General features: G+C 44.0%; 1 protein-coding gene across 1 annotated transcript in view; it reads left to right on the top strand.

Moving 5' to 3' along the window:
* Positions 1–25,038, top strand: part of LOC145530944 (serine palmitoyltransferase 3-like) — a 101,888-nt gene that overhangs the window by 38,017 nt on the left and 38,833 nt on the right. Inside the window, exons 5-6 of the mRNA XM_081552280.1 lie at positions 9,376–9,481; positions 18,458–18,677. Of these exons, the coding sequence (XP_081408406.1) occupies positions 9,376–9,481; positions 18,458–18,677 (326 nt within the window). The remainder of the gene's footprint in view (positions 1–9,375; positions 9,482–18,457; positions 18,678–25,038) is intronic.

Below are 25,038 nucleotides of genomic sequence, written 5' to 3'. Positions count from 1 at the left end.
AGATTAGTCATAACCTTCCTTCCAAGGAGTAAGTGTCTTTTAATTTCATGGCTGCAATCACCATCAGCAGTGATTTTGGAGCCCCCTAAAATAAAGTCTGACACTGTTTCCACTGTTTCCCCATCTATTTGCCATGAAGTGATGGAACCAGATGCCATGATCTGAGTTTTCTGAATGTGGAGCTTTAAGCCAACTTTTTCACTCTCCACTTTCACCTTCATCGAGAGACTCTTTAGTTCTTCTTCACTTTCTGCCATAAGGGTGGTGTCATTTGCATATCTGAGGTTATTGATATTTCTCCCGGCAATCTTGATTCCAGCTTGTGTTTCTTCCAGCCCAGCCTTTCTCATGATGTACTCTGCATAGAAGTTAAATAAGCAGGGTGACAATATACAGCCTTGACGTACTCCTTTTCCTGCTTGGAACCAGTCTGTTGTTCCATGTCCAGTTCTAACTGTTGCTTCCTGACCGGCATACAGGTTTCTCAAGAGGCAGGTCAGATGGTCTGGTATTCCCATCTCTTTCAGAATTTTCCACAGTTTATTGTGATCCACACAGTCAAAGGCTTTGGCATAGTCAATAAAGCAGAAATAGATGTTTTTCTGGAACTCTCTTGCTTTTTCGATGATCCAGCGGATGTTGGCAATTTGATCTCTGGTTCCTCTGCCTTTTCTAAAACCAGCTTGAACATCTGGAAGTTCGCGGTTCGCGTATTGCTGAAGCCTGGCTTGGAGAATCTTGAGCATTACTTTAGGAGCGTGTGAGATGAGTGCAATTGTGTGGTAGTTTGAGCATTGTTTGGCATTGCCTTTCTTTGGGATTGGAATGAAAACTGACCATTTCCAGTCCCGTGGCCACTGCTGAGTTTTCCAGATTTGCTGGCATATTGAGTGCAGCACTTTCACAGCATCATCTTTGAGGATTTGAAATAGCTCAACTGGAATTCCATCACCTCCACTAGCTTTGTTCATAGTGATGCTTTCTAAGGCCCACTTGACTTCACATTCCAGGATGTCTGGCTCTAAACAATAAATAAGTAAACAAAAATTTTTTGAAAAGCAAAACTTTATCACATGCTGGCAATTATTTGTACAGCATTTACATTGTATTAGGTATTATAAAGAAAGCTGAGTGCCGATGAATTGATGCTTTTGAACTGTGGTGTTGGAGAAGACTCTTGAGAGTCCCTTGGACTGCAAGGAGATCCAACCAGTCCATCCTAAAGGAAATCAGTCCTGAATATTCATTGGAAGGACTGATGCTGAAGCTGAAACTCCAATACTTTGGCCACCTGATGCGAAGAACTGACTCATTTGAAAAGACCGTGATGCTGGGAAAGATTGAAGGTGGGAGGAGAAGGAGACGACAGAGGATGAGATGGTTGGATGGCATCACCAACTCATTGGACATGAGTTTGGGTAAACTCCAGGAGTTGGTGATGGACAGGGAGGCCTGGCATGCTGCAGTGCATTGGGTCGCAAAGAGTCGGACACGATTGAGCAACTGAACTGAGGTATTGTAAGTAATCCAGAGATGATCTAAATTATACGTGAGGATGTGCATAGATTATATGCAACCACTACACCATTTTATATAACTGACTTAAGCATCTGTAGATTTGTGTGTCCGCAGAGGTTCCTGGAACCAGTCCTTTGTGGATACCAAGGGACAACCATGTTGAGATCCCAATGATCATTTATTCAGCATTCACTGCTGCTAAGCACTGTATTAAGCCCTTTATATAATCAGCCATTCAAGTTTAACAAAAATCCAGATTATATTTCTCTTCACTCTTCTCACTTACTAAGGGAGAACTATGCTCAAAGTGACTGAATGACCTGCCCAAGGTCACACACAACATATGGTGAGAGTTAAAATTCAATCCCAAGTCTGTTGCTCCTGTCTTGGTTCATTTTCCCCAGGACCAGACCTGAGACGTGGATGTGAAGGCAAGTCCTTTCCTTAGGAAGTGACCCCAAGATGCAGGCAGATGAGCAGGGGATGAAGACAGGGAAGGGAGGCAGCCAGGAAAGAGTGTGCTGCCTGCCACAACAGACAACCAGAGAGCAAGTCTACCAGGAGGCTCTGGGCACCGGTGTGATCTGCCTCAGTGTTACCCCACCTGAAGAGTGAGAAGGGCAGGATTTACCCACCAGTTCCCACTTGTTGGTTGGTTGAGGGCTGTCCTGACTCAGGCAGAGTACGCTCCTACAGCCAGAAAGCAATCTCTTGGACAAAGAGTAGCCTGTGTTTGCAGTGAGAGGACCCAGGTGCATGGCCATCTTTGGATGATACTCTTACACTCTCGTTAAGTCCAGCTACTGCCAGACCCCACGCAGGACCCAGAGAGAGACATGGGTTCTCATGGAAATTCAATCTAACGTGATGCCTTATCCTGCTAGCAGCCTGAAGCTTAACCCAGAAGCTGAAGTCTGGCCACTGGCAACATGCTAAGAATATCTTCTTGCACCATCTACTGCAGGTGGCTCCAGGGGAACAGCCAACCCTTAATTTGCATTTGTGACTCATCAGTGCCACAAAACAGACTCTCCAGCCATTTCACAGCACTGGCCAAGGCATCAGCTCCAACCAGGGACCCACAGGCTTGGTCTCCTTCATGATTCTGGTGCACTGAGGAAATCAGTCCAAGTACCATGGGGTACCTGGAGGCCTTTGGTGAACCCGTCCTCTGGGCCGAGTATATCATCACCCTGAGAATTCCAGGGCCTCAAATCCTGGGTGAATTTCAACTTTCTGGAAGGGTCAACCTCTTCTTTCAGAGGTCTGTGGAAGTCAGAACTGAGTTTTGGTTTTGCTTTTTCTGAACCTGCTCCCTTTACTGGTAAATGCATGTGATGTAGATTCTAGGATAATGCTTCCTAGACTTTAACGTACAAGGAGGCGCTGTGTGGCGACTTGTTAAAATGCAGAGTCCAGACTCAGATCTGGGTAGGGGCCTGAACATCTGCCTTTCCAACAAGCTCCCAGGTGATGCTGATGTTCCCGGTGCTGGGCCACACTTGGAGCAGAGAGGCTGTAAGTAATCTCCACACTCAAGTGAGTCACAAAGGGCTTCTTGAGCTGGTCTTGAAGAGGAGAAGCAGTCTTTTCAACTAGGAGCATTGCATGTGGTCAGAGGAATGGGCAGGCCAAGAGGAAGAACCAGGATTCTTTCTAGAGGCATTTACAGGCCACAAGGAGGGGGAACAAAGGATGCAGTGTTTGTGGGAACACTCGAGGCCCTGCCTCTTCTGAGGGCTCACGAGTGTCATTTGAGTGGAAGGTCAAACCTATAAACATCACTTAGGTTACTTTACAAGCCACAGCCTTTTAGATCTCCAGGCCCTTGAAGTAGATTTTCCCTTTAATAAATAAAGCAATTGCCTCTATATCTTTTAACAGTAAGGGTATTGAACACTTGCTGGAATGAAACTTTCACATACACTCACTCATTTCAACCTCAGCTGCATAACAAGGCACCTACCGATTACCCCCTGTTCCAGATGAAGAAAAAAGGCACACGGTGGGGGTGGCGAGGTGACTTGTTCAAAGACAGAGCTGGAAAGAGGCAGAGACGAGATTTAAATCAAGGAGGTTTGAGTTCAGAGCTCTCCTTTGAAACACAATGAACTTAGACCTCGTTTCCACTCCATGCCTCCCCCGGTACGCAATATGCTGCAGCTGCCATCTCTTATGCAACTCTCCCGGGTCAGGGCAGCTGAGTTAGGCAGAGGCAGGCAGCACTCACTGGGTGCCCTTGGCCGCCCCGCGATCGGAAACACAGCATCCAGGTGCTGACTCGGGCTCCCACAGTGCTCTCTGACTCAAGGCTCTCCTTCCTGCCCTGATCCCACTCACCCAGGGATCCCACTCAGTACTCTGTCTATTCCCACAGGCCCTTGCCTGAGCATCCGAGACCTCCATGCTGTATCAGGCCCCAAACCTGAGTGCATGGGACACCCTGTCCCTTTATGCAGACTCTGTTTCATGTCCCCAAGGCCAGACATTTCTGCGATGACCCTCTCCCCTGCCCCCAGCCACCAGCACACCCTCAAACCCTAACCTAACTCCTCTCCTCCCAGCTGCCCTTTCCCCTCTTCCAGGAAGCTCACCTTGCTTCTTTGACTTACAAAAGGCCACGTGATACCTGCCCACATATATGTAGATCCATCCAGAAGACCTGAACCAAAGTATGTATCCAAACTGCTTTGCAAAGGCACCACTTCTCCAGGACATCAGAAATGCCCTCACTGATCTTGTGGAAGAAACTCTATAAATGTGACTTTGAGAAGAATATTTGCTTTGCTTTCCAGAAGTGGCCGTTAAGATCATGTTTTCCCCCAAAGGCTACACAAGGGAGCAGTCCCCCCAAAACCATCTTATAAGTAAGACTAGGGAACTTCCCTGGAGGCCCAGTGGCTAAGACTTCACCTTCCAACACAGGCAGTGCGGTCCCATCCCTGATCCAGGAGTTAAGATCCACCTGCCTTGCAGATCTTAACCAAAACTTAAAACAGAAGCAAATTGTAACAAATTCAATAAAGACTTTAAAAATGGTACACACACACACACACAAAGTCTTTAAAAAAAAAGTAAGGATAATTTATCATCGGTCACAGTTGCTTTAAGTATCTGTTGCTTCATAGTTCACATTTGGGCTCAATACTGAAGGAAGACACTGAGTATCTCTGAAGGCAGACAAGGACACAGGGTGGGGGGTGAGGGATGGGTGGGCCAAAGAATTAGAAAGGGGAACAAGTAGCATTTCTTCATCATCCAACCATCTTTTCACTCAAGAAGCAGCTATTGAGCTGCTGAGTATCTTTTGTATGTAGTCATGAAAAGATTTTGGCAAGCATCCCACAGAGCAGGGAACCAGAGGATGTATCTAGATGCAGCTGGATGCAGGTTTCCTGGAGCTCTGAGGGATGGAGGTGAATTGCCAGCACACTGGGCAGCATATGGAAAGTGCAGCCTGCCTTTCAGGCCCTGGATGGGTGAGCAGGGCGGGGCAGTGAGGGATGGCTGGGGACAAAGTTCTCTGTCTCAACAAAAGCTCAGTTGCACAAGAGATGAGGAAAGAGGCAGCCGTGGCGGGAGAAACAGTGTCAGTACTCTACAAGAGAGTAAAAAAGAGGCCAGGGACCCAGTTCTAATCTCTAGGAAGACGCTCTTTGAATTACACTGAACCTCCCTTCTGAGATGATTATGGTTTCTTTGTAATGGTCTTTGACTTGGGCTCTCTTCTCAGTGTCTGTGCAGATCCCAGAAGCTTGCTGATGTTATCAGGGCTTTGAATTTAAAAACAGGTGCAGGAACTGAAGCCGACAGTCATTGCCACCTTAGGCTGATTGGAGCTTTGGGCACAAAGATGAGGTCTTCCTGGGATTTAGTAATTCCTTAACTGGTGACAAACTAGGGCAGCTTTGAGCCAGAATGTAGCCCCTAGGCTACATCTCATCACCTACCAGCTCCCTTCTCTCATCCTGTCACAAACCAAAGGAACCCGCCCTTATGAGCCAGATTTGATAGTGAATAACGTCTAAGGCATTGTTGTTACTCAACTTTGTGATGATTGCAAGTCCGAAGTGTGTCATTATGACTTTGTAACAACATGGTACAATAGCACTGTGTGGGTGCACCTGGATGGCGTCAAATGTATTCTTTTAATTTCCCTAAGTCAAGATTTTTTTTATACTCTGACCAGAAACTGATTTGTTTAGGCTGAGTCTTTTCTTTGTTTGTTTTGGGTTTTATTGGTTTGACAAACTTCTGACTTTAGTTTGCTTATCTGAAAAAAGCCAAAACCTAATTGTTCTTGCCTACTTCTCAGAGGTGTTGTAGGGATTAACATAATGTGAGTGTAAGTACTTAAATAAATAAGTATTATTATTTGAAAATCCCTTGCAGACGTTAGCACATGATTTGCTGAAACAGTAGACTCTCATAAGGCCTGCAGAACATAAACCACAATCCCCTGAATCCTACAGGTCTGTAACCCACACTGTAGAATTATACAGTAAGAACCTGAGAATCAGAAGCTACCAGATGTTAACATGGGCCCAGAATCCTACAATGAGTGAAGTCATACCTTTCTGTGTCTAGCCTCAGGGATTCTATAAAGAGGTTAGCGAGTTTATCCCCCAAGGGGGAAACATGACTGATTGATTCTCCCTTTGTGCGAGGATCCCATTGGGCGGACACCAGGGGTTTTCTCAAATTCCCCTAAAAACTTTTCCCCAAAGACCAGTCCATTCATGACAAACATGATGAGTTCCCTGCAGTCTGCAAAATGCAGCAAACACATCAATGGCATTTGCAGGCTGTCTGATATTAGAAGAACAGATAGAAACTTCTCTTTTCCTTAGCGGTGTTCACTTAAACTACCAAACTCAGACTCTAAGATGTATGTGACCTCTTTGACTGCATGAAGAGTATGATAATCTATGCATGTACAGATTTTTCAAAAGTTTAGAATATCAATTTTTTTCATTAAAAATATAGAGTGTGATAAACTTTGATGTTCATCTACAGTGGTGATATCACCACTAAGAGAGCAGTCATCATTCTATTCTCCTCCGAAGTTTGCCCTTTGCCATCGCCCATCTCTTCCCTAGGCAACTAACTGCTGGAAGAATATTGATTTTTAAGTGACTTATAATTTAGTTCACTTGGGTTTTCTTTTATTACTGGAATCACACTCATCATGTATTATTTCTGTATAAAGACTTGTAAATTCCAAGTCCCAGAAGGAAAAACCCTTTAAACAGTTCTGTTTAGATTGATCACCTCTTTATTCTCTGAATCATCATCTCTTTATTCTCTTCCAAGACTAACAGGCCTTCAGCGGATTACAGGAAAGGGAGACGGTTTCTCCAAGCACACGGGTTCCTTCAACACTTGAGGAGCCCAGCTGAAAGCAAAATGTCAATAAAGGTGAAGGGCTGTTATCCCTGAAATTCTCAAAGAAAGCTGCTTTTTGTTTCCTTGGCTGCCCTCTAGTGGTCAATGATGTAGGGTCATTAAAACATACTGCATCTTTGGTCATGACTCAGAAGACATAGCTGCCTGTCTTTAAAACAAAAGCTAAAAAGACAGTTATTTAAAGAAATACTACTGCAAGCATAAGGAAACTGTCCTTTCTTATAATTCATATTTAGATCCCAAAGTGTCATTCCCTTTCCTGTTTCCTGGTCTACAATTCTTTCTGTGAAAAGACAAAGGATTGAACTATTACATATCAAATTAGCTCTAACTGAGCATTAGGACTAGGCTAAAAGGATGAATAAGATAAGGTCCCTGCCTTCCCTGGAGGATAGACATGAACTCAAATAATGAGCAATGTGATGAGTGCTTAAAAATAGAATAGACGAGTCTGTATCTGTTTTGTGGATAAGTTCATTTCTGTTGCTTTTTAGATTCCACACATGAGTGATGTCATATGGCATTTGTCTTTCTCTGTCTGACTTACTTCACTTAATATGCTAATCTCTACATCCATCCATGTTGCTGCAAATGGCATAATTACAGCTGAGTAGTATTCCATTGTGTATATTTACCACATCGTCTTAAACAACAAAGTCCTACTGTAGAGCACAGGAGACTATGTTCAATAGCCTGTGATAAACCATAATGGAAAAGAATATAAAAGGAATGCATATATGTATAACTGAATCACTTTGCTGTACAGCAGAAGTGAATACAACGTTGTAAACCAACTATACTTCAGTAAAAACAAAAATTTTAAAAAACAGAATAGACAAATTTATATATATATAGATAGATCATTAAGGACACAAGGAAAAAAGAAAGTCTGCTGTATTGGCCAAAAGAGCTCTAGTGGAGTCTTGCGTGATGGGTGGAAATTCTCCAGACAGACAAGAGAGGGAAAGTGTGTAAGAGAGATGAGAGGCTGTGTGTTGAATATTGAGAAATAATATCAGGAAGATAGCCAGGAGCTAGGTCAGGAAGGTCCTTTGGAGGCTGCATTCATTAGCTATTCCTGCAACAAATAGCCTCAGTAGCACCCAATAAATATCACTGATTTTCCCCGCGTGATTGAAGGTGGGCTGGGCTAACTCTCCTGCTTGTCTCGCAGCCTCTCTTGGGCCCCTCCTGGGACCAGCTGGGCTAGCCCTGGGGGTGTTCTTTTCCTGTTACTGGCAGAAGCACAAGAGGAAAAACAGAAACATGGAAGGTCTCTTAAGGCCATACTCAGAACTTACCTGCTCTCTCTTCCCTGGATTCCCTTAGCCAAAGCAAGTCATTGGCTGAACCCAAGTCAGAGGCAGGAAAACATCCTCCACCTCTTTAGTGAGAGGGCTGTGAGGTTACATGTCAGAGGACTCGAATGTGGGGAGGGTAGGAATTAGGGCCAATAATGGCACCTGCCACAAGTTCTATCTTGGAAATGCTGCGTTTGAGGTACTCATGCATTTTTCTAAAACGTGGTTGGAAAATGTAGCTCAAGATACAGGTCTGCTGTATAGGAATGGAGTCTAGATGAGAGTGGATACATGTATGTGTATGGTTGGTTCACTTTGCTATACAGTAGAAACTAACACAGCATTGTAACCATACTTCAGTTAAAACGTTAATTTAAAAATGTTAAAATAAAAGTAGAGAATTTTCATTGAAAAAAAAAATAGAGGTCTGGCTTTGAGTGATGGGTCCAGGAGTCTCAAGACCTCATTCACCAGACTTGTGAACCCCCTCCCATGGCAACTGGTCCAGAATCTCTAGGGGTGAGACTGGGGGTGTGCATGTTAACTAGGTCCCCAGATGATGCCTCATATTCTCTGAAGTCTGAGCCCCACTGGTAGATAAATGACATGAAAATGACACTGCCTGAAAGTTTTGAAGCAAACCTGGGACTGCTTTACTCCAGAATGTGGCCTCCACGCCGCATTCACTCACCCACTTCCCAAAGCTTGGGCAGTGAGACCCCTGCCGGCCAAACATGCTGCTGCCACTCGTGCAAACCCAGCTAAACTCGCCCAAGATGGTGCCTAAAGGATTGACTGGTGAGTGTTAGATAATGACATCTCTCCAGGCTAATTTTAACCTGGCAACAAATCTTCAGCCTAAGAAATGCATTTTGTACATTTCTTCAATCTCTAAGAGGAGCCATGGAAAAGCCTGTGAAACCATGTAGCAATACCTCCACTAGAGGCTTGCCATCTTGTCAGAGTTAAATTTTGCTAAGAAATAGACTTCTCTCCCCTCCAGTCATTCTCTGATTCCAGCTTTGCTCTCTGAAAATTCGGGCCCAAGCCTGAGTGTAAAATATCTGACTCCTACTCCATAATTTAAAAAAAAAAGAAGGAAGAAAAGAAAAACCCTTTCATGACTCCAGTATTTTTGTATTATTTAAAGACATGCAAAGCCTAGAGAAGCTCCTGAGAGATGCTGTCATCTACGGCCAGCCTCAAACCTGCAGAGCTTGGAAAAAGATTCTCATCCTAGTGGAGGGCATCTACAGGTAGGTAAAGAACCAGAGACCTGTTCACACGCTGAGGCGCACAGCGAGCTGACAAGCGGAGCAAGGCTGACCTCTCCTAGTTAAATAGACAAATGAATGAGATAGAGGGGATGTGAAGGGACCTGAGCCAAAGCCACCAATGTGAACTGTCAGGGGTTGGCTCCCCTGACTTGTCAATGACCATACATACGGTGGAGCACCTCAGAGGCTGGTGTACTGGAGAAAGTGTCTTCAGAAATGTCCTGACTAACGGTGCTAACTTGCATTGATTCCTCCCACTACCTTTGGCCGCCTCACAGTTTCAAAGACCTTTGAGACTGGGTTACTCAATGTCAGAACACTCTTTGCCTTTATGACAAAGGCAGGAAAGTAGGTACCACTGATGGGAGCTCAGCTGCCCCTAATTCAACAGAGCACCCACACTCGAGTTGCTCCTTGAAGTTGGCCAGTTTTTGGCATCAGAACACAAAAGGCCTGCACGTTTTCCTCAAGACTAGCCCGGATCGCAATTCTTGATTCAGAGCTGGGAAGAGGAGGAGATGGTTTTTGCATCTGAAGACATGTTCAGTCTTCTCTCAGCTTGTGGGCTGAGCAGACAAAACATCCACCTTCATATTGAGGGTTGTAATAGAATTTGCTTCATTCTCCAAATTGATGATTGTTACTAAAGTAGAAATTGCCCCAAACTCGGCTTCTGTCAGATGCCCTAGTCCAGGAGTCAAGGAAGTTGCTCATTCCTAAATCAATGCTCAATCCTAAAGTCAGAAGAATCAAGGGTGATATTTCCTATGATATAATTATGGAAAAATGAACAATATTACAAGGAAGAGAGTGAGGGCTTAACTTCCCAACAAGAGGAAATGTGGTTGCAAAGGAAGTCTGAGATCAGTAGCAGCATTTCTTTCAGTTCCCAAGGGCACCACCTGAGCATATCTGTCAGTTTTCAGTTGTCACGGCCACAAAAGAGCACTGCTGGCCCCAGGTGGGCAGAGGCCAGGGATGATGCTAACCCTCTTACCACGCATGGGGTGGTCCCTGCAGTTATCTGGCTCAACATGTCAACAGTACCGAGGGTGAGAAACCCTGCTGTAGGCTAATGTAACCAATCACAGGCCCAGAACTTGCTACTTTTAGGAAATAATCTCATTTAGACTCTTGGCTGTCACAACCTCCAGCTTGGGTCTTTCTCCCTGTGAGATCTGTGCCAGATGCCAGCCTGGGAGGGGAGCCCTTATCTAAACATGTGTCCATCAGGCCTGGACTGATGGGAGTGTAGATCAGCTGAACGAGAGAGATGGGCATCTCCTTGAAGCAGAGTAAACAGAACCCACCTGCAAACAGACAGAACTCAGCTCCACTAAAAGGAAGCTGTGTGTTTTAAGTACTTCGATCATGGCTGAATTGAGCGGACCGGCGGCATTTCACTGTCAAATATTCCCATCACTTACACAAAGAAACCCCTCTGACAAGGCTATGCTGGGGCTGGGTCCTACCTGATATCAGCAAAATCAGCAATCGACAAATACACTGCTACTTTCCAGAGATGTATCATGAGTGTAAACCTTGTTAACATCCACACAAATCTTCCTTAGAGTTTTCACGCTCAGATCTTTTTTATCTCTGTTGGTGGTTTGCCACTATGGGCAAAGTCTCCCTACCACAGACAGCTCACATAAATCAATTTTTTCAAAACTCCCAAAAAGAGTAGTCAGTCAAATGAGTCTCAAGGTAGGTATCAAGGTAGAAAAGGCTAGATATCAAATCCTAGAAGTCAATAAACTCCACAAAAGCAGGTATAATAATAATAGTAGTAGTAGTAGTAATAGCAGTAGCAATAGTAATATCACCATCCATAGATCATGTAAGTATTAATATTTATATAGGGAAGACAGGGGAGTCAGGATTTGGAGGGAGGCCTGGACATGGGCACAGACCCTGTGTTGCTGCCTATAGCTATGTGTCCTTCATAGAATTCCTTTGTAAAAATTAAATAAGATCATACATGCCAGTGCTTGGCAGAACCCCAGCCAATAGTAAACCCACAACCAAGGGTAGCAGTCCTCATCATTAAATTTGTTTTCAGTTGAGGAAGTCACAATTCAGAAAACAATAAGCCATCTGCATGGCGAAGCTGTCTGACACCTGGAGGATGGGTGTCAGAGGACAAAGTACACCTTTATCAAGTGCCTACGCATTGGCACATTAACCATTTCATGTGTGCCATCTTGAGTAAGTACCTCCAGTACTCTCGAGGCTTTTGTGAGGATGGAGGCATTCAGGTTCCAAAATCTAGAAAACTTGCCCCAGGGAAGGTAACTGAGATAAAGCAGAACTGGGATTCAAACCAGGTGGCTCTGCTGGGATAGAGACGCAGCGTAAACAGAGGAGTTTGCCCCTGTGCCTACACCCACTGAAGTGAACACGGAAAATGCAAAGGCGTCCATTTGACCTTCCTCATCAACCTCTCTAGGGCTTAGTTTCTTCATCTGTAAAATAGGGAGATTGAAACTTGGAGTCTAGAGTTCCATGATTTGGGGTTTAGAAGTATAATAGTATAATTTTGGCATTCTCATCTGCATTTTCCTTTGTTTTAAAGTCATACTCTTCTAGTTTTGTGTTTTTGGGAAGCCTAGTAGTCAATTCACGGTGGTTGAGGAGTTTTAAAATCATTCAAATACACACCAGAGATGGGGAAAGTGAAAAGTGTTAGTCGCTCAGTCATGTCCAACTCTTTGTGACCCCATGGACTATAGCCTGGCAGGCTCCTCTGTCCATGGAATTCTTCAGGCAAGAATACTGGAGTGGGTATCCATTCTCTTCTCCAGGGGGTCTTCTGACCCGGGGATGTAACCTGGGTATCCTGCACTGTGGGCAGTTTCTTTACTGCCTGAGCCACCAGGGAAGCCCTAGAAATGGGAGATGGGTCCCAAATAACCTGGGATATAAACTAGTGTAGCTGGAGCCCAAACTTTCAAAATAAAATTAATCAAGAAATACTATCTAGTCGTATCCAAAACTACATATATAAACAAATGTTGGAATCTCAGCACACCATTGTCTCTAAGAAGGTAAGCCATTCTCCTGACGCAAATTATGTAAGTTTAAGAACTGAGAACTTCAGTAGTAAACTCTAACCTGTATCCCTATGGTATAACTGAATAAAGACAAAGGAAAAGAAAACAGTAGTTACTTGATTTTTAATTAACCTCAGGTCCTTTTTTTTTCTCCTCTCTTTCCACCTTCTTTCTTCTCTTGGATTACACTCTGGGCCCACCAAGGAGATTTTTCCACCATGTAAGTTGGCAAACCAGTTGCTTAATTCCCAGTCATGCAAGTGGGTAATATGGTTTAAACACAGAAGAGAAGGCAGTGAGAGGGAGATTTCAAAAAGGAGTCTTGTTACTTAGCTAATACATTATGTAATAGAAAAGATATAAAGAGATTATTCACTGGCTTACTGGTTTAAGAATAATCCAAATCCCTGCACAGAGATTTCAATTAACGAGTGAATTATTTTTACCTACAGTTGTATTTTAGTTTTTTTTTCCTCTATTGAAGCCAAAAGAAAACATGACCTTCCACTCAAGAAGAAAATACTGTTCTTGGGTTTGTTTGTTTTTCATCGTTTTTGGCACAGTATTCTTTGACAGCAATTTTAATAACATAGATAGCCTTTTCATGTATAAACCAAACTCAATATACCACTATGGGGAAAGATTCAATTCAAATTTTGTCACATTGAGAAAATGAAAACTTAGTGTGGATGAATATCGCTCTTTATAAAAACTGAGTTTTCTCTACAACTCTTGTGTGCCCTGCATTAACTCCTGGAATCAGCAGTATTGCTGAGTCATTAATCTTTGAGGAAGAAATATAAACCAGGTGGGCAACTCCTAACATCAGCTAGACCAGCCCCAGCAAAGACGGCTAATTAGCTGCCTAGAGCGTCTGCAAACTTTTCAATGTGAACTCTGGCTCCTGCCAAACTCAGTTCCAGAATAAAAAATGGCTATTTGTGACATGTCAGGTTTTTAGCGTGTTCATGTTACCAACTTAGAACATTTTAAAAGGTAAGAAGAAGGTTCTAGAATTTTGAGGGCATCCATCCGTGTATTGGGTATGACACCTGTATGCCTCCTTCCTGAAAGATTCAACACAGAGGGGTCCCAATTTCTCAAGTGAGGCCCCAGTGCTGCCATTTCCTCCTAAGCTCCTCCTGAGGACAAGAACAACCCAATGGGTGCCCACTATGTGTCAGACATTTTACAAGTATTATTTCTAGTAATTCACACTGAGACTTTATGAGCAGTGTGCTATCACTGTGTTAATTTTACACCCCAGGAAACTGAGACAGAGAGCAGCAACTAAGTTGCCCAAGTCCTGAATTAGTAAATGATGTGCCTACCACCTCAGCTGACAGAGTCAGAGGGCTGGACTCCCCTTCAATGGTAATAACTTTAACAAGCAATTACTCTAAGAAAATACTGGAATTAACTTGCAAACTTAAGTAAGAGAAGATCTTACTTTGTGTTATTAAAAGCTGAAAACATCCATTCAGAATGACCTTGTGAAAAGCACAAATAAGATGGACTTCGTTAAAATTGAGAACTTCAGCTCTGCAAGATAATATCTAGAGTGTTGGAAGGCAAGTCACAGACTGGGGGAAATACTTGCAAAAGATCTGATAAAGCATTGCTATCTAAAAGATTCAAGGAGGAGAACCCTTAAAACTCAACAATAAGAAAACAAATAACAGAATTTTAAAAATGGGCCAAAGACCTTAACATATCCCTTACCAAAGAAGATGTACAGATGAAAATAAGCATGTGAAAGGATGCTTCACATCGTATGCCATCAGAGAAAATGCAAATTAAAACAATGAGATACCACTACACACCTATTAGAAGGTTAAAATCTGGAACACTGACAATAGTAAGTGCTGGTGAGAATATGCAGGAACCCAGAGCCCTCATTCACTGGTGGTGGGAATGCAAAATGGTCTAGTCACTTTAGATGGCAGTTTTGTGGTTTCTTACCAACATACTCTTACCACACAATACAGCAATCTTGCTCCTTGGTATTTACCCAAAGGATCTGAAAACTTGTGTTCTCTCAAAACCCTGCACACAGATGTTTGTAGCATCTTTATGTATAATCACCAAAACTTGGAAGCAACCAAAGTGTCTTTCAGTCAGCAAATGGATAAACGGTGGTGCGTTCAGACAGTGAAATATTAACCGTAAAAATAAATGAGCTATAGAGTCATGAAAAGACAGAGAAAATCTAAATGCATATTACTAACTGAAAGAGGCCAATCTGAAAACATCACATAGTGTATGATTCCAACTACGTAATGTTCTGGAAAAGGCAGAACTATGAAAACAGCAAAAAGATCCCTGGATGCCAGGGGTTGGGTGGAGAGATGGATAAACAGGTGAAGCACAGTGGATATTTTAGGGGGAAAAAAAAAGTAGTATGTATTATACTATAATGACAGATACGTGTCATTATGCATTTGTCCAAACCCATAGAGTGTATGATGATGAAACTCAGCCCCTGTGCACTGGTGCTAAATTCAATCTCAGAGACAGAGTTTCGGATGGAATAGAAAGGAATAGCTCTATTGCTTTGTGAGGCAAATCGAGACACAAAGGGATAATGCCCTTAAAACTGTGTGTCCTGGGGGGATTTGGTGAGGAGTTTTACAGCAGTGGTTCCAAGGCAGGGTTCTGAGGGTCAGGGTGTGTGTGCAGGGCCTGTATTCCTTTACTCTGGCCTCAGGTGGTCTCCTGATGAGGTCGTCACTCTGTGACCTCGGGAATGAAGAACGTGTCATCAAGTATTTAGCATCCTCCATTTGGTGGTTTGAATTCTGCAGAAAAGCTCAAAGATACTGTGTGTGTGAATCACTTGAGGCAGAACCAGAACCCTGCCCCAGGGCTGCTCTATTGTTTCTTGACTGCTCTTCCCTGCATCTGCTCCCTTCCCTGATTAGCAACTTATGGGCTTCCTGGCGGCTCAGATGGTAAAGAATCTGCCTGCAGTGCAGGAGACTGGGGTTTGCTCCCTGGATTGGGAAGGTCCCCTGGAGAAGGGAATGGCAACCCACTCCAGTATGCTTGCCTGGAGAATCCCCTGGACACAGCAGCTTGGCAGGCTACAGTCCATGGGGTCACAAAGAGTCAGACATGACCGAGTGGCTAACACTTTGGAACTCAGGGAAAGTTATGAGGGCTGAAGGCTATTCCCTATAAACAAGAAACAGGGGACGGAAAGGCTTTTGTGTCCCGGAGCCCCACAAGGCCCTGCTCAATTTCACAAACAATACCAAGGGTGAACTCTAATATAAATTGTGGGCTTTAGATGGTGACGTGCCAGTGGAGGTCAACTGGCTGAAACAAATGTACCACTTTGGTAGGTGTTGTTGACAAGGGGGGAGCTTATGCCTACGTGAGGCAGATGGCATATGGGAAAACTCGGTACCCTCTGCTCAGTTTTGCCGTGAACTTAAAACTGCTCTGAAAATTAAAATCCTTTTTTTTTTTTTTAAAGTGAGGCTTCCCTGGTGGCTCAGTGGTAAAGAATCTGCCTGCCGATGCAGGAGACTTTGGTTTGATTCTTGATCCCGGAAAATCCCACACGCCACAGAGCAACTAAGCCCATGCTGCACAGCAGAAGCCACCTCAGTGGGAGAGCTGAACACGCAACTAGAGAAAAGCCCATGCGGCAATGAAGACCCGGCACAGCCAAAGTTAAATAAATAATAGAGAATTCTTTTAAAAAGATCATCCAATAGCCATTGGTCTAGGTAACTACCTAACAGCTGGACTGTTTTGACTGAGTGGACCTAACACTTAAGCTATTTTCTTAATACATTAAATTTAATAAATAAACTAAGAAGAAGAGAACTAAACTGATGGGTTGCTTGAATTGTTTGACAAGCTCCTTCACAGGGTTGAGAGTGTGAGTCTGCGTGTTTTCACAGAACTTAGCTGTCGGTGCAGTCAAAACTGTGTGGGAAAACATAGCTCACAAGATGTTCTGAGAACTGATTGAAGACAAAAGTTCTTTTAAATCCGCTGGGTTCCAGAGGTGCCATGTAAATGCGAATGCTCTTTTTACTTGCTTATTTACCTCCTGTCTTTCCCTTTGCTGGAGAGCTTAAAGTGATTTTGCAATTTAAAATCCCCAGGGAATTTACCGAATTACAAACTGCCGTGAAAAATGAAGCACTAAAACAAAAGTTGATCTATAGCAGTGGTTCTCAAGTGTTGTCTGCAACCAGAAATCCTGGAATCTCTCCGCAGCTTGATAGAAATGCAAGTTCTCAACCCACCCCAGACCTCCATTGAAAATTCTGGGTGGGGCCCAGAAACCTGCATTGTATCAAACCGTTCAAATGTAATAAAGTATTCAAAGGCATCTGATGCTCACACAGGTGAGAACCATTGCCCTAAAGGAAGAGAAGGGACACCAGCAGACACCTCAAATAAGCCTTCAGGTTCAGTAAGGACTCAACAGGAGAGCCTAAGGCCTTTCTCCTGTGCTTTAATGCTGTGATTCCTAAGGGACTTACCTGGTAATGATGTCTTCAGGTTCTTCTGTGTGTTTTTTATTTGTTTGTTTGTTGTTCCTTATACTAGGCAGAAATGCCTTTCCCTGTAACTTCTGTGCTGATCTTCTTTTTAAAAAATAATTTTATTGATTTATTTATGGCTGCGCTGGGTCTTCACTTCTTTTCACAGGCTTTCTCTCGTGGGCAAGCGGGGACCACCGCTTGTTGAGATGCACGGGCTTCATTGAGGTAGCGTCTCTTGTTGCAGAACAGAGGCTTCAGGAATTGCAGCACAGGCTCAGTAGTTGTGGCACAGGGGTGTAGTTGCTCTGGAGCACGTGAAATCTTCCCAGACCTAGGATCGAACCTGTGTTCGCTGCATTAGCAGCTGGATTCTTATCCACTGTGCCATCAGAGAAGTCCCTTTTGTGTGTTTTTACTTCCTTCTTTTAATATTCAGCAATTCAAGCTCTGAGTTTAGGTCAAATGTGCTGCTAAGTCACTTCAGTCATGTCTGACTCTTTGCGATCCTATGGACTACAGCCCTCCAGGCTTCTCTGACAATGGGATTCTCCAGGCAAGAATGCTGGAGGGGGTTCTGGCCAGGGATCTAACCCATGTCTCTTGAAAGTGAAAGTGTCAGTTGCTCAGTCGTGTCCAACTCTTTGCAACTCCATGGACTGTAGCCAACAGGTTCCTCTGTCCATGGGATTCTGCAGGCAAGAATACTGGAGTGGGTTGCCATTCCCTTCTCCAGGAGATCTTCCCGACCCAAGGATCACCCCACATTGCCGACAGATTCTTTACTGTCTGAGCCACAGGAAAGCCTTAACCCATGTCTCTTAATGTCTCCTGTATTGGCAGGTGGGTTCTTCACCACAAGCACAACCTGGGAAGCCTGGCCAAATAGACAGTAGCAGGCTGATATAAATGCATTGATGTAGAGAAATTTAATTAAAATTATCAAAATACCTGGAATCCAGTCTGATCAGTCTAGTTATGCTAGTTGACTTTACAAATAAACTAATCAACAGCACAAGGGGCTAATTTTTTACTTGGGAATTAGCTTTAACAACTCAAAGCACTTAAATCCATTGAATGTAAATTAATTTCCCCCCAGTGAAACCAAGCCAGAGCAGCCTTACAAGATTGAGAGCTGCTGCTGCCAAGTCGCTTCAGTCGTGTCCGACTCTGTGCGACCCCATAGTCGGCAGCCCACCAGGCTCCCCTGTCCCTGGGATTCTCCAGGCAAGAACACTGGAGTGGGTTGCCATTTCCTTCTCCAATAGATTGAGAGCACATCTCCACCAAATAAAATATGCCCCGTGATCTCTGTTTGGTGTCAGGGAAGAAAGGCAGAGTGACACAGAGCCTCTTTGGAGGGTGCACACTGGTGACAAGCATTTCTTCTTTTGCCCTAGCATGGAAGGTTCCATCGTGCATCTGCCCGATATCGTGGCTCTGAAGAAGAAATACAAGGCTTACCTCTACATAGATGAAGCTCACAGTATTGGGTCCATGGGCCCAACCGTCTGGGGTGTGGTGGAGTTCTTTGGAATAGACCCCAGAGACGTTGATATATTTATGGGCACATTCACCAAAAGCTTTGGAGCCGCAGGAGGTTACATAGCTGGAAGGAAGGTAAGAGACAGATCCCTTGCATCTATTTAAAACCTGAATGCCCTGGGAATGCAGTCTTGGGGGTCCTCTGGTTTCCTTGAGGGCTTCAGTTCAGTCTAGCACATCTGACTGATTAAGGCGACCCGGGCACCATGGGGTCACAGGCACGGGAGGCCCAGAAGATCAAGGAGCTCATCCTCCGATTGCACAGAGCATCTTGTGATGAGTAATCCCATGATCCTGAAACGACAACCCTGGCTGTGCACATAGGCAAAGACAGTGCAAAGGAGAGTGCAGGACCGAAGAAGTCTCAGAAAGACTGTCAGTCTTGTAGATCAAGGGTGGCGAGGGGGTGTGTGGGTTATATTTCAGAAAGAGAGAATGCTGTTTACCAAGCCACAGAAGTGATGCTGCAGAACTGTGAGTAGTTTGGGAAAAACGTAAGGTGGCTGGTAAGAACAGTGGCAGAGGTCAGATGTTGAAGACACTGACCCTCTGCCACAAGATGTGGGTTTTCAGAGTTTTAACAAAACAGTGGCAAGATTGGAGATCTTTTTTATATATTTTATTGAAATATAGTTGCTTTACAATGTTGTGTTAGTTTCTGCTGCAAGGCAAAGTGAATCAGCCATACAGATACAAATATCCTCTCTCTTTTGGATTTCCATCCCATTTAGGTCACTACAGAGCACCGAGTAGAGTTCCCTGAGCTACACAGCGTGTTCTCATCAGTTATCTGCTTAATACATATTCATAGTATCAAGAACACATTAATAGTATCAAGAACATATTCATAGTATCAAGAACATGTATATGTCAATCCCAATCCCCCAATTCATTCCACCCACCTTTGCCTCCCTTGGTGTCTGTATGTTTGGTCTCTCATCTGTGTCTATTTCTGCTTTGCAAATAAGTTCATCTGTACCTTTTCCCTAGATTCCACATATAAGAGATATTACGCAATATTTGCTTTTCTCTTTCTGACTTCTTTCACTCTGTATGACAGTCTCTAGGTCCATAAGAGATTTTGCTCTGCAAAATAATTCTCTCCCATAATCCTGGATAAGCCGTGGTCAAATGTTGTCATCCTCTCATATCTTATTTGTGTGACTTGAAGATTCTGAGCTGATGGAATGAGACTAAATGTTATCCCTATCATTCTACTGCCAACAACACCCAGAAGGTCACCAAAATGAAACAAATGTTTGAAAAGGTTTTAAAAGAAGAGGGAAGAAGACGAGAGAAAGAAAATGAAATATTAAAACCTGACTTTCAGGGCTCAAAAAGCCAGTTCTCTGCTCCATCATACAACAGTTTTACAAAAATCCTGATAGTTCTCTCCTCCACGTGTATACCTGCCCCAGAGAGACTGTGAGGGTTGCGTTGGCTCCACCGAGGAGGGCACAGCAGTGTATGCAGGTGGCTCTATGCCTTCTCTAAAACTCCCAATTCCTCCCTCACTGTCACCAACAGGAACCGGAGTTCAGGCTCCTGGTAAACCAGTTAGACAAACCAGGGAGTATAGCTGAAAACAGTCTGGGGGTGGAAAGCCCATGATTTAAAACAGCAGATTTTATTGCAGGCAACTCACCCTGCCATGAGATGCTGCACAAATGCTTAAAATGTTCAGAGCCAAGAAGGGGAACACATGTAAACCCATGGCTGATTCATGTCAATGTATGGCAAAAACTATTACAATATTGTAAAGTAATTAGCCCCCAACTAAAACAAATAAATTTATTTAATTTAAAAAAAAAAATGTTCAGAGCTCCCGGTGATCTTCACCCTTCAAAAAGCACCACTTTCATCTGAGCTCAAAGCATTGCTGTTCAGCCTCCTTCCATAGGCCTGCGGGAATTGATCGAGTGATACTAAAAACATAGGGAATGCCCAGGATCTTACAAAATTCAGCTAAGTCTAGCGCGAGGTTCCACGTTCCCTTCCTCTACTGTCAAAGCCATGGGATCAGAGGGTCCTAAACGTAGGTGAGCCCTCGTCCAGGCTACTTCACTTTGTGAGCTTGTAGTTTTGTGATGACTTTAGCAGTAGTTCTGAGCTACAAAATTTTTCACCAAGCTTAACTCTGTTTCCTGAGCCAAAGGAACTTGAATAAACTGAAGTGACCGGATCCTTGAAATGCTGTCAAATTTGGTAGCTGTCACCATGCCCCCCCTTAGAGTTCCTGCATGTGATGACCCGCTCGAAACAGAGGCTCCTTATTGCCAGTTCGGGCCCAGCTCAGTACGCTCCCTCAGGTACTCCCCATCCTGAAGGCAGGTGAACTATGTTAAAAGTACATTTGCTCCTGCCTACCTACCTTCTGTTGATCTGGGGTAGATACGGAGCCATTGTAAAAATTATTAATATTTAGTATTTGCCTTAATCAGGAAGAAGAAAAAATATGTGGATCATTTTTTGCTCTTTAAAAACTTCTTCACATACTTGGAACCAGAAGGATGTCTCATCCCGCCGCTTCTCCGTCTCCCTCTATATTACACTGCAGTCTCTGAATTCACCACTAGGTGGCAGCGAGAATTAGAGAGTGTTGGGCAGAGACCCGTTAGCCCTGAACCGAGAAGATGAAAAACCTGGGAAACACGGGGCAGTTTTCAAGGCGTGGAGAGTGAGCAGGATATGAGGCCTCTTGAGAGTGTCTCGTGTTGTTCCCTGATGATTTAAAATTCAGTCTGGTAAAGAATCCACCTGCAACGCAGCAGACCCCAGTTTGATCCCTAGGTCGGGAAGATCCCCTGGAGAAGGGAAAGGCTGCTCACTCCAGTATTCTTGCCTGGAGAATCCCATGGACAGAGGAGCCTGGCGGGCTACTGTCCGTGGGGTCCCAAAGAGTCTAACCCGACTAAGCACAGCACAATACAGATAAAAACACCTGCCTGGAATCATTTTGGTGAGCCTGTGACAAATGCAGATAAACTGGTTTCCTTCCAGCCTAATGAGCCCATGAGTTAATGGTACTTAGTATCTGCTCCTCTGTGCTTTTAACTTGTTAAATTATGTTAATTTTAAATTATGTGCAGTTTCCATTTAAATCATAGTTTTTAATTCCCCTGGACTTTGAAGAATTTTGTGAAGAATTTTCACTTTGAATTTGTTTTTTAATTGATAGGACATAGGATTGGGCAAATGTTAAAGATCTTTGGATAAAAAATATTTCTAATATCTGATTAAATAATTCGAATTCAGTTTTCAGAGTTTCATCTTACATACTTTTTTCTGAATATTTTAAAATAGATATCTCAATTCGGGGGAGTATTACAAAATATCCAACATTCTAGATACTAAATTCTACAAAAGCAACAAAATTAACCATAAACAAGTTAAAGTGTACACACTAGGACTTTACATTTTTCTGAATTATTGATAATTTCAAGTTCACTATGTTCATGGGCTTTGTAGTAAATCTTGAGAGGTGAAATAATCACTTGGGTCCAAAAATCTAGAAAACGATAAAATTCTCTGGGTCTTAACTCTCTTTTTAAACGTCAGTGTTAGTGGTACAGGGACTGTAATCTTAATAACAGTTTCTAGGAGGCTCCAGAAATCTTTATGGAGCAGGTCAAGGTCAGAAGCGCATGCATTAGCAACCAGCTGTGTCATGGAAGAAAAAATATTTGGAAACACACAAGAGAAAAATTGCTTTGGTGCTAAGATACAACCACAGAGAGTAGAGATTTTGTCTTCATCCCAGCCTTCCAGTAACAAAATGTCCTAGAAATTCATCTCTGCCTTGCCCCAGCCTACTCTCCTGACCCCAGGGAAACTGCTAAAACGGTCTCTCAAGAGCCAGCTGGGTTTCACTGTTTTGCCTGCTGTGAGTTCGGAGCTTCTGTAGTTGAGCCATGAACAGCCCACACTGAAGCTTTCTGTCCTTTCAAGATCTTCAGGTGAAATGTGAGGAACTTCTCTGCACCTGTCAGAGCTCCCTGCCATGAATGGCTTCTTTGAAGAAAGCCTGAGCTGATGGGGCTGGTTTCCTTATTTTTTTAATTTGCATTGACCCAGTTGCCGAGGAGAGGGGGTCAACAGCACAGACCCCAACTTCTGGGGTCCAGGTTTCTCTCAGGCACAGATCCCGTGTCCTCTTTCATGCCTGGAGCTGACCACGGGCTTTCACAGCCTCCACGAGACCAGAGATTCGCAACTGAATGCAGCAAAGGTGACCCTCAGGGCTGGTAGGGTGCAGGGCTGGGATTCTGGAGGAGGGGCCGAGAGAGGGCAGCTGAGTTTGGTGTGAACATCAGCCCAGAAACCTGGGCACCAAAGGCAGAAGCCAGCTCTGCTCTGCATGCTCAGCCCTGACAGGAATTAACAGCCCTTTGAAGCAGATGGGGGTCATGGAATGAATGCCAAGATGTTTACCCTAAGAGCCTCCTGTTCAACTTCCTCAGAAAAGCTACTCTTGTCGTTGAACTCCAGGCTCAGGGTTTTGCACTTCCTGATGGTCTTGGAAATCTCAGTCTGAGAATACCTCTAACCCTCCCTGAGGGAAAACACAGCGCAGACTCTCTTTGCTTAGGACTGAAGCCAGCTCTTCATTCACAGCTCATGGCATCCAGTGGGCTAGTGATAGGAGCAAATCAGAAACCAGGAACCAAGGCTTCCTTGAAGATGCTCTACTGAGGTGCCCCCGGGAGCTCCCCTCTCTGAAGCGTACAAGCAAGTTAACTTCCATCCACACACTCAGACTCTGAGAAGGTGGACTCAGTCTGAAAGAAATAAGATTGTGGACAAGACAGTCTTACTCTTAAAAGGAAGTGATACTGTGCCCATAAGGCACTTACTCAAACTAAGGATGCACATGACCTTGGCTTTGTGAAATTTCTCAACTCATGAGGGAAATTGAGGACTGAGGACATACCTTTAGGGGGCAAAGTCAGCTTTGTTTTGCTTCTTTGATCTTTGTCAGCAATGCCCCAAAGCTAAGAGAATATGGCTACACTAGTTCCTAAGAACACAGCTTTGTTCCCCCGACTGAACTTCAGGGACCCTCAGCATCCTTCCTTGGTCCCTAAAACCCTTCTGATTTCCATTAGACCATCAGTGTTTACCAGACCCCTGCTACATACTCACCACTATAGATTTTAAGAGAGTATATAATAAAGTGTTTAACTGTTTGCTACTCTCAAGGAGGTCCCAGTCTCTTTGGAGAAATAAGAGTAATAGGACACATTTTGAGACTGATATAATTCAATCTGTGGCTTAGAACTGTGAACAGGTGGGTGTGTTAGAAATTCTCCCCTTCCTCTCCTCCCCCCAGAGGTGCAGCCTCTGTGGGTTAGGGGAAGCATCACATGAGTAGCCATGAACACGGTCTCCCCTGCCTCCGTGGGCCCTCCCCATCACCGTGCCAAGCCAGCTCCTCTGCTCTGAAGAAGTAATACAGTCTGATGCTAAAGGCTGGGAGGAGGGGGAACTCTAGAGCCAGACTCTTTGGGTCCAAATCCTTGTTATCAAGCCACTTTTTGGTGGGATAATGTTTTGATCTGTTCTTTAACGCAGTGACCCCACCTATCAAGTAGAGATCAAAACAGTACCTAACTCAGAGCGTTACTGAGAAGCTAAAATGAGTTAATGCATGTAATTATGCATGTGTAATGCATTTAAAATTCTTACAATGGAGCCTCAAGCAGCCCATGGATATAAGCTCTGGGTCTATCCATGACCCGTCAGCTCTACCGTCTCTACGGTGAAGTACTGTTGTCATCAGGTCTAGATTCTCCCTTCTTTGAAATGCCTCTTTTCCTTTCTTTTTGTTCTCACTGTTACCACCCAATAAGGATGGGGGAAGTGTTGGGGTGCAAACCTTTGATGCCCAGATCTACCAATGTGTGGAGGTGTAAGCATACAGCATGACCCTCTGCTGGATGAGGGGGCTGGGATAAAGACACCAAGTGTTTGGTTTTTGCACCCCCCCCTCCCAGCTCATGCTCTGAGTGTTCGGACTCTCTGAGTTGGCCATCCATTAACAATAGCCACCAACAGCACCAGATATTCACTATGCAGCAGATGCTTTTCCTCATAATGACTCTGAAAAAAGTGTGACCATTATTCCATTTCTCAGAGAAGGAAACTAAGGCACAGAAAAGCTTAGTAATTTGCCCTTGGTCTCATATCAGTAAGTGGCAGAGCCAGGATTTGAACCTAAGTGATCCAGGCTCCAGAGCCTGTCTCGTAACTCTGAGGTCAGACCTGCCCTGGAGGGAACGACCCCTCGTTACCTTTCTTGGAGGCACTAGATTTTCTGTCTGCCTTCATTTGGCTCCTCCATCCTGTGCCATCTTTATTCCTAATTTTAGCCCATGTCCATGCCTCTCCCCTCATCTGCAACGATCCAAATCTACTCATCCTTCAAGGCCAAGTCACC

The sequence above is a fragment of the Giraffa tippelskirchi genome, chromosome 13 (genome assembly GCF_054371585.1).
Source record: "Giraffa tippelskirchi isolate mGirTip1 chromosome 13, T2T-mGirTip1v1.2.pri, whole genome shotgun sequence".
NCBI lineage: Eukaryota > Metazoa > Chordata > Mammalia > Artiodactyla > Giraffidae > Giraffa > Giraffa tippelskirchi.
The sequence above is the reverse complement of the archived record's forward strand: the minus strand, read 5'-3'. Positions and strand labels throughout refer to the sequence as shown.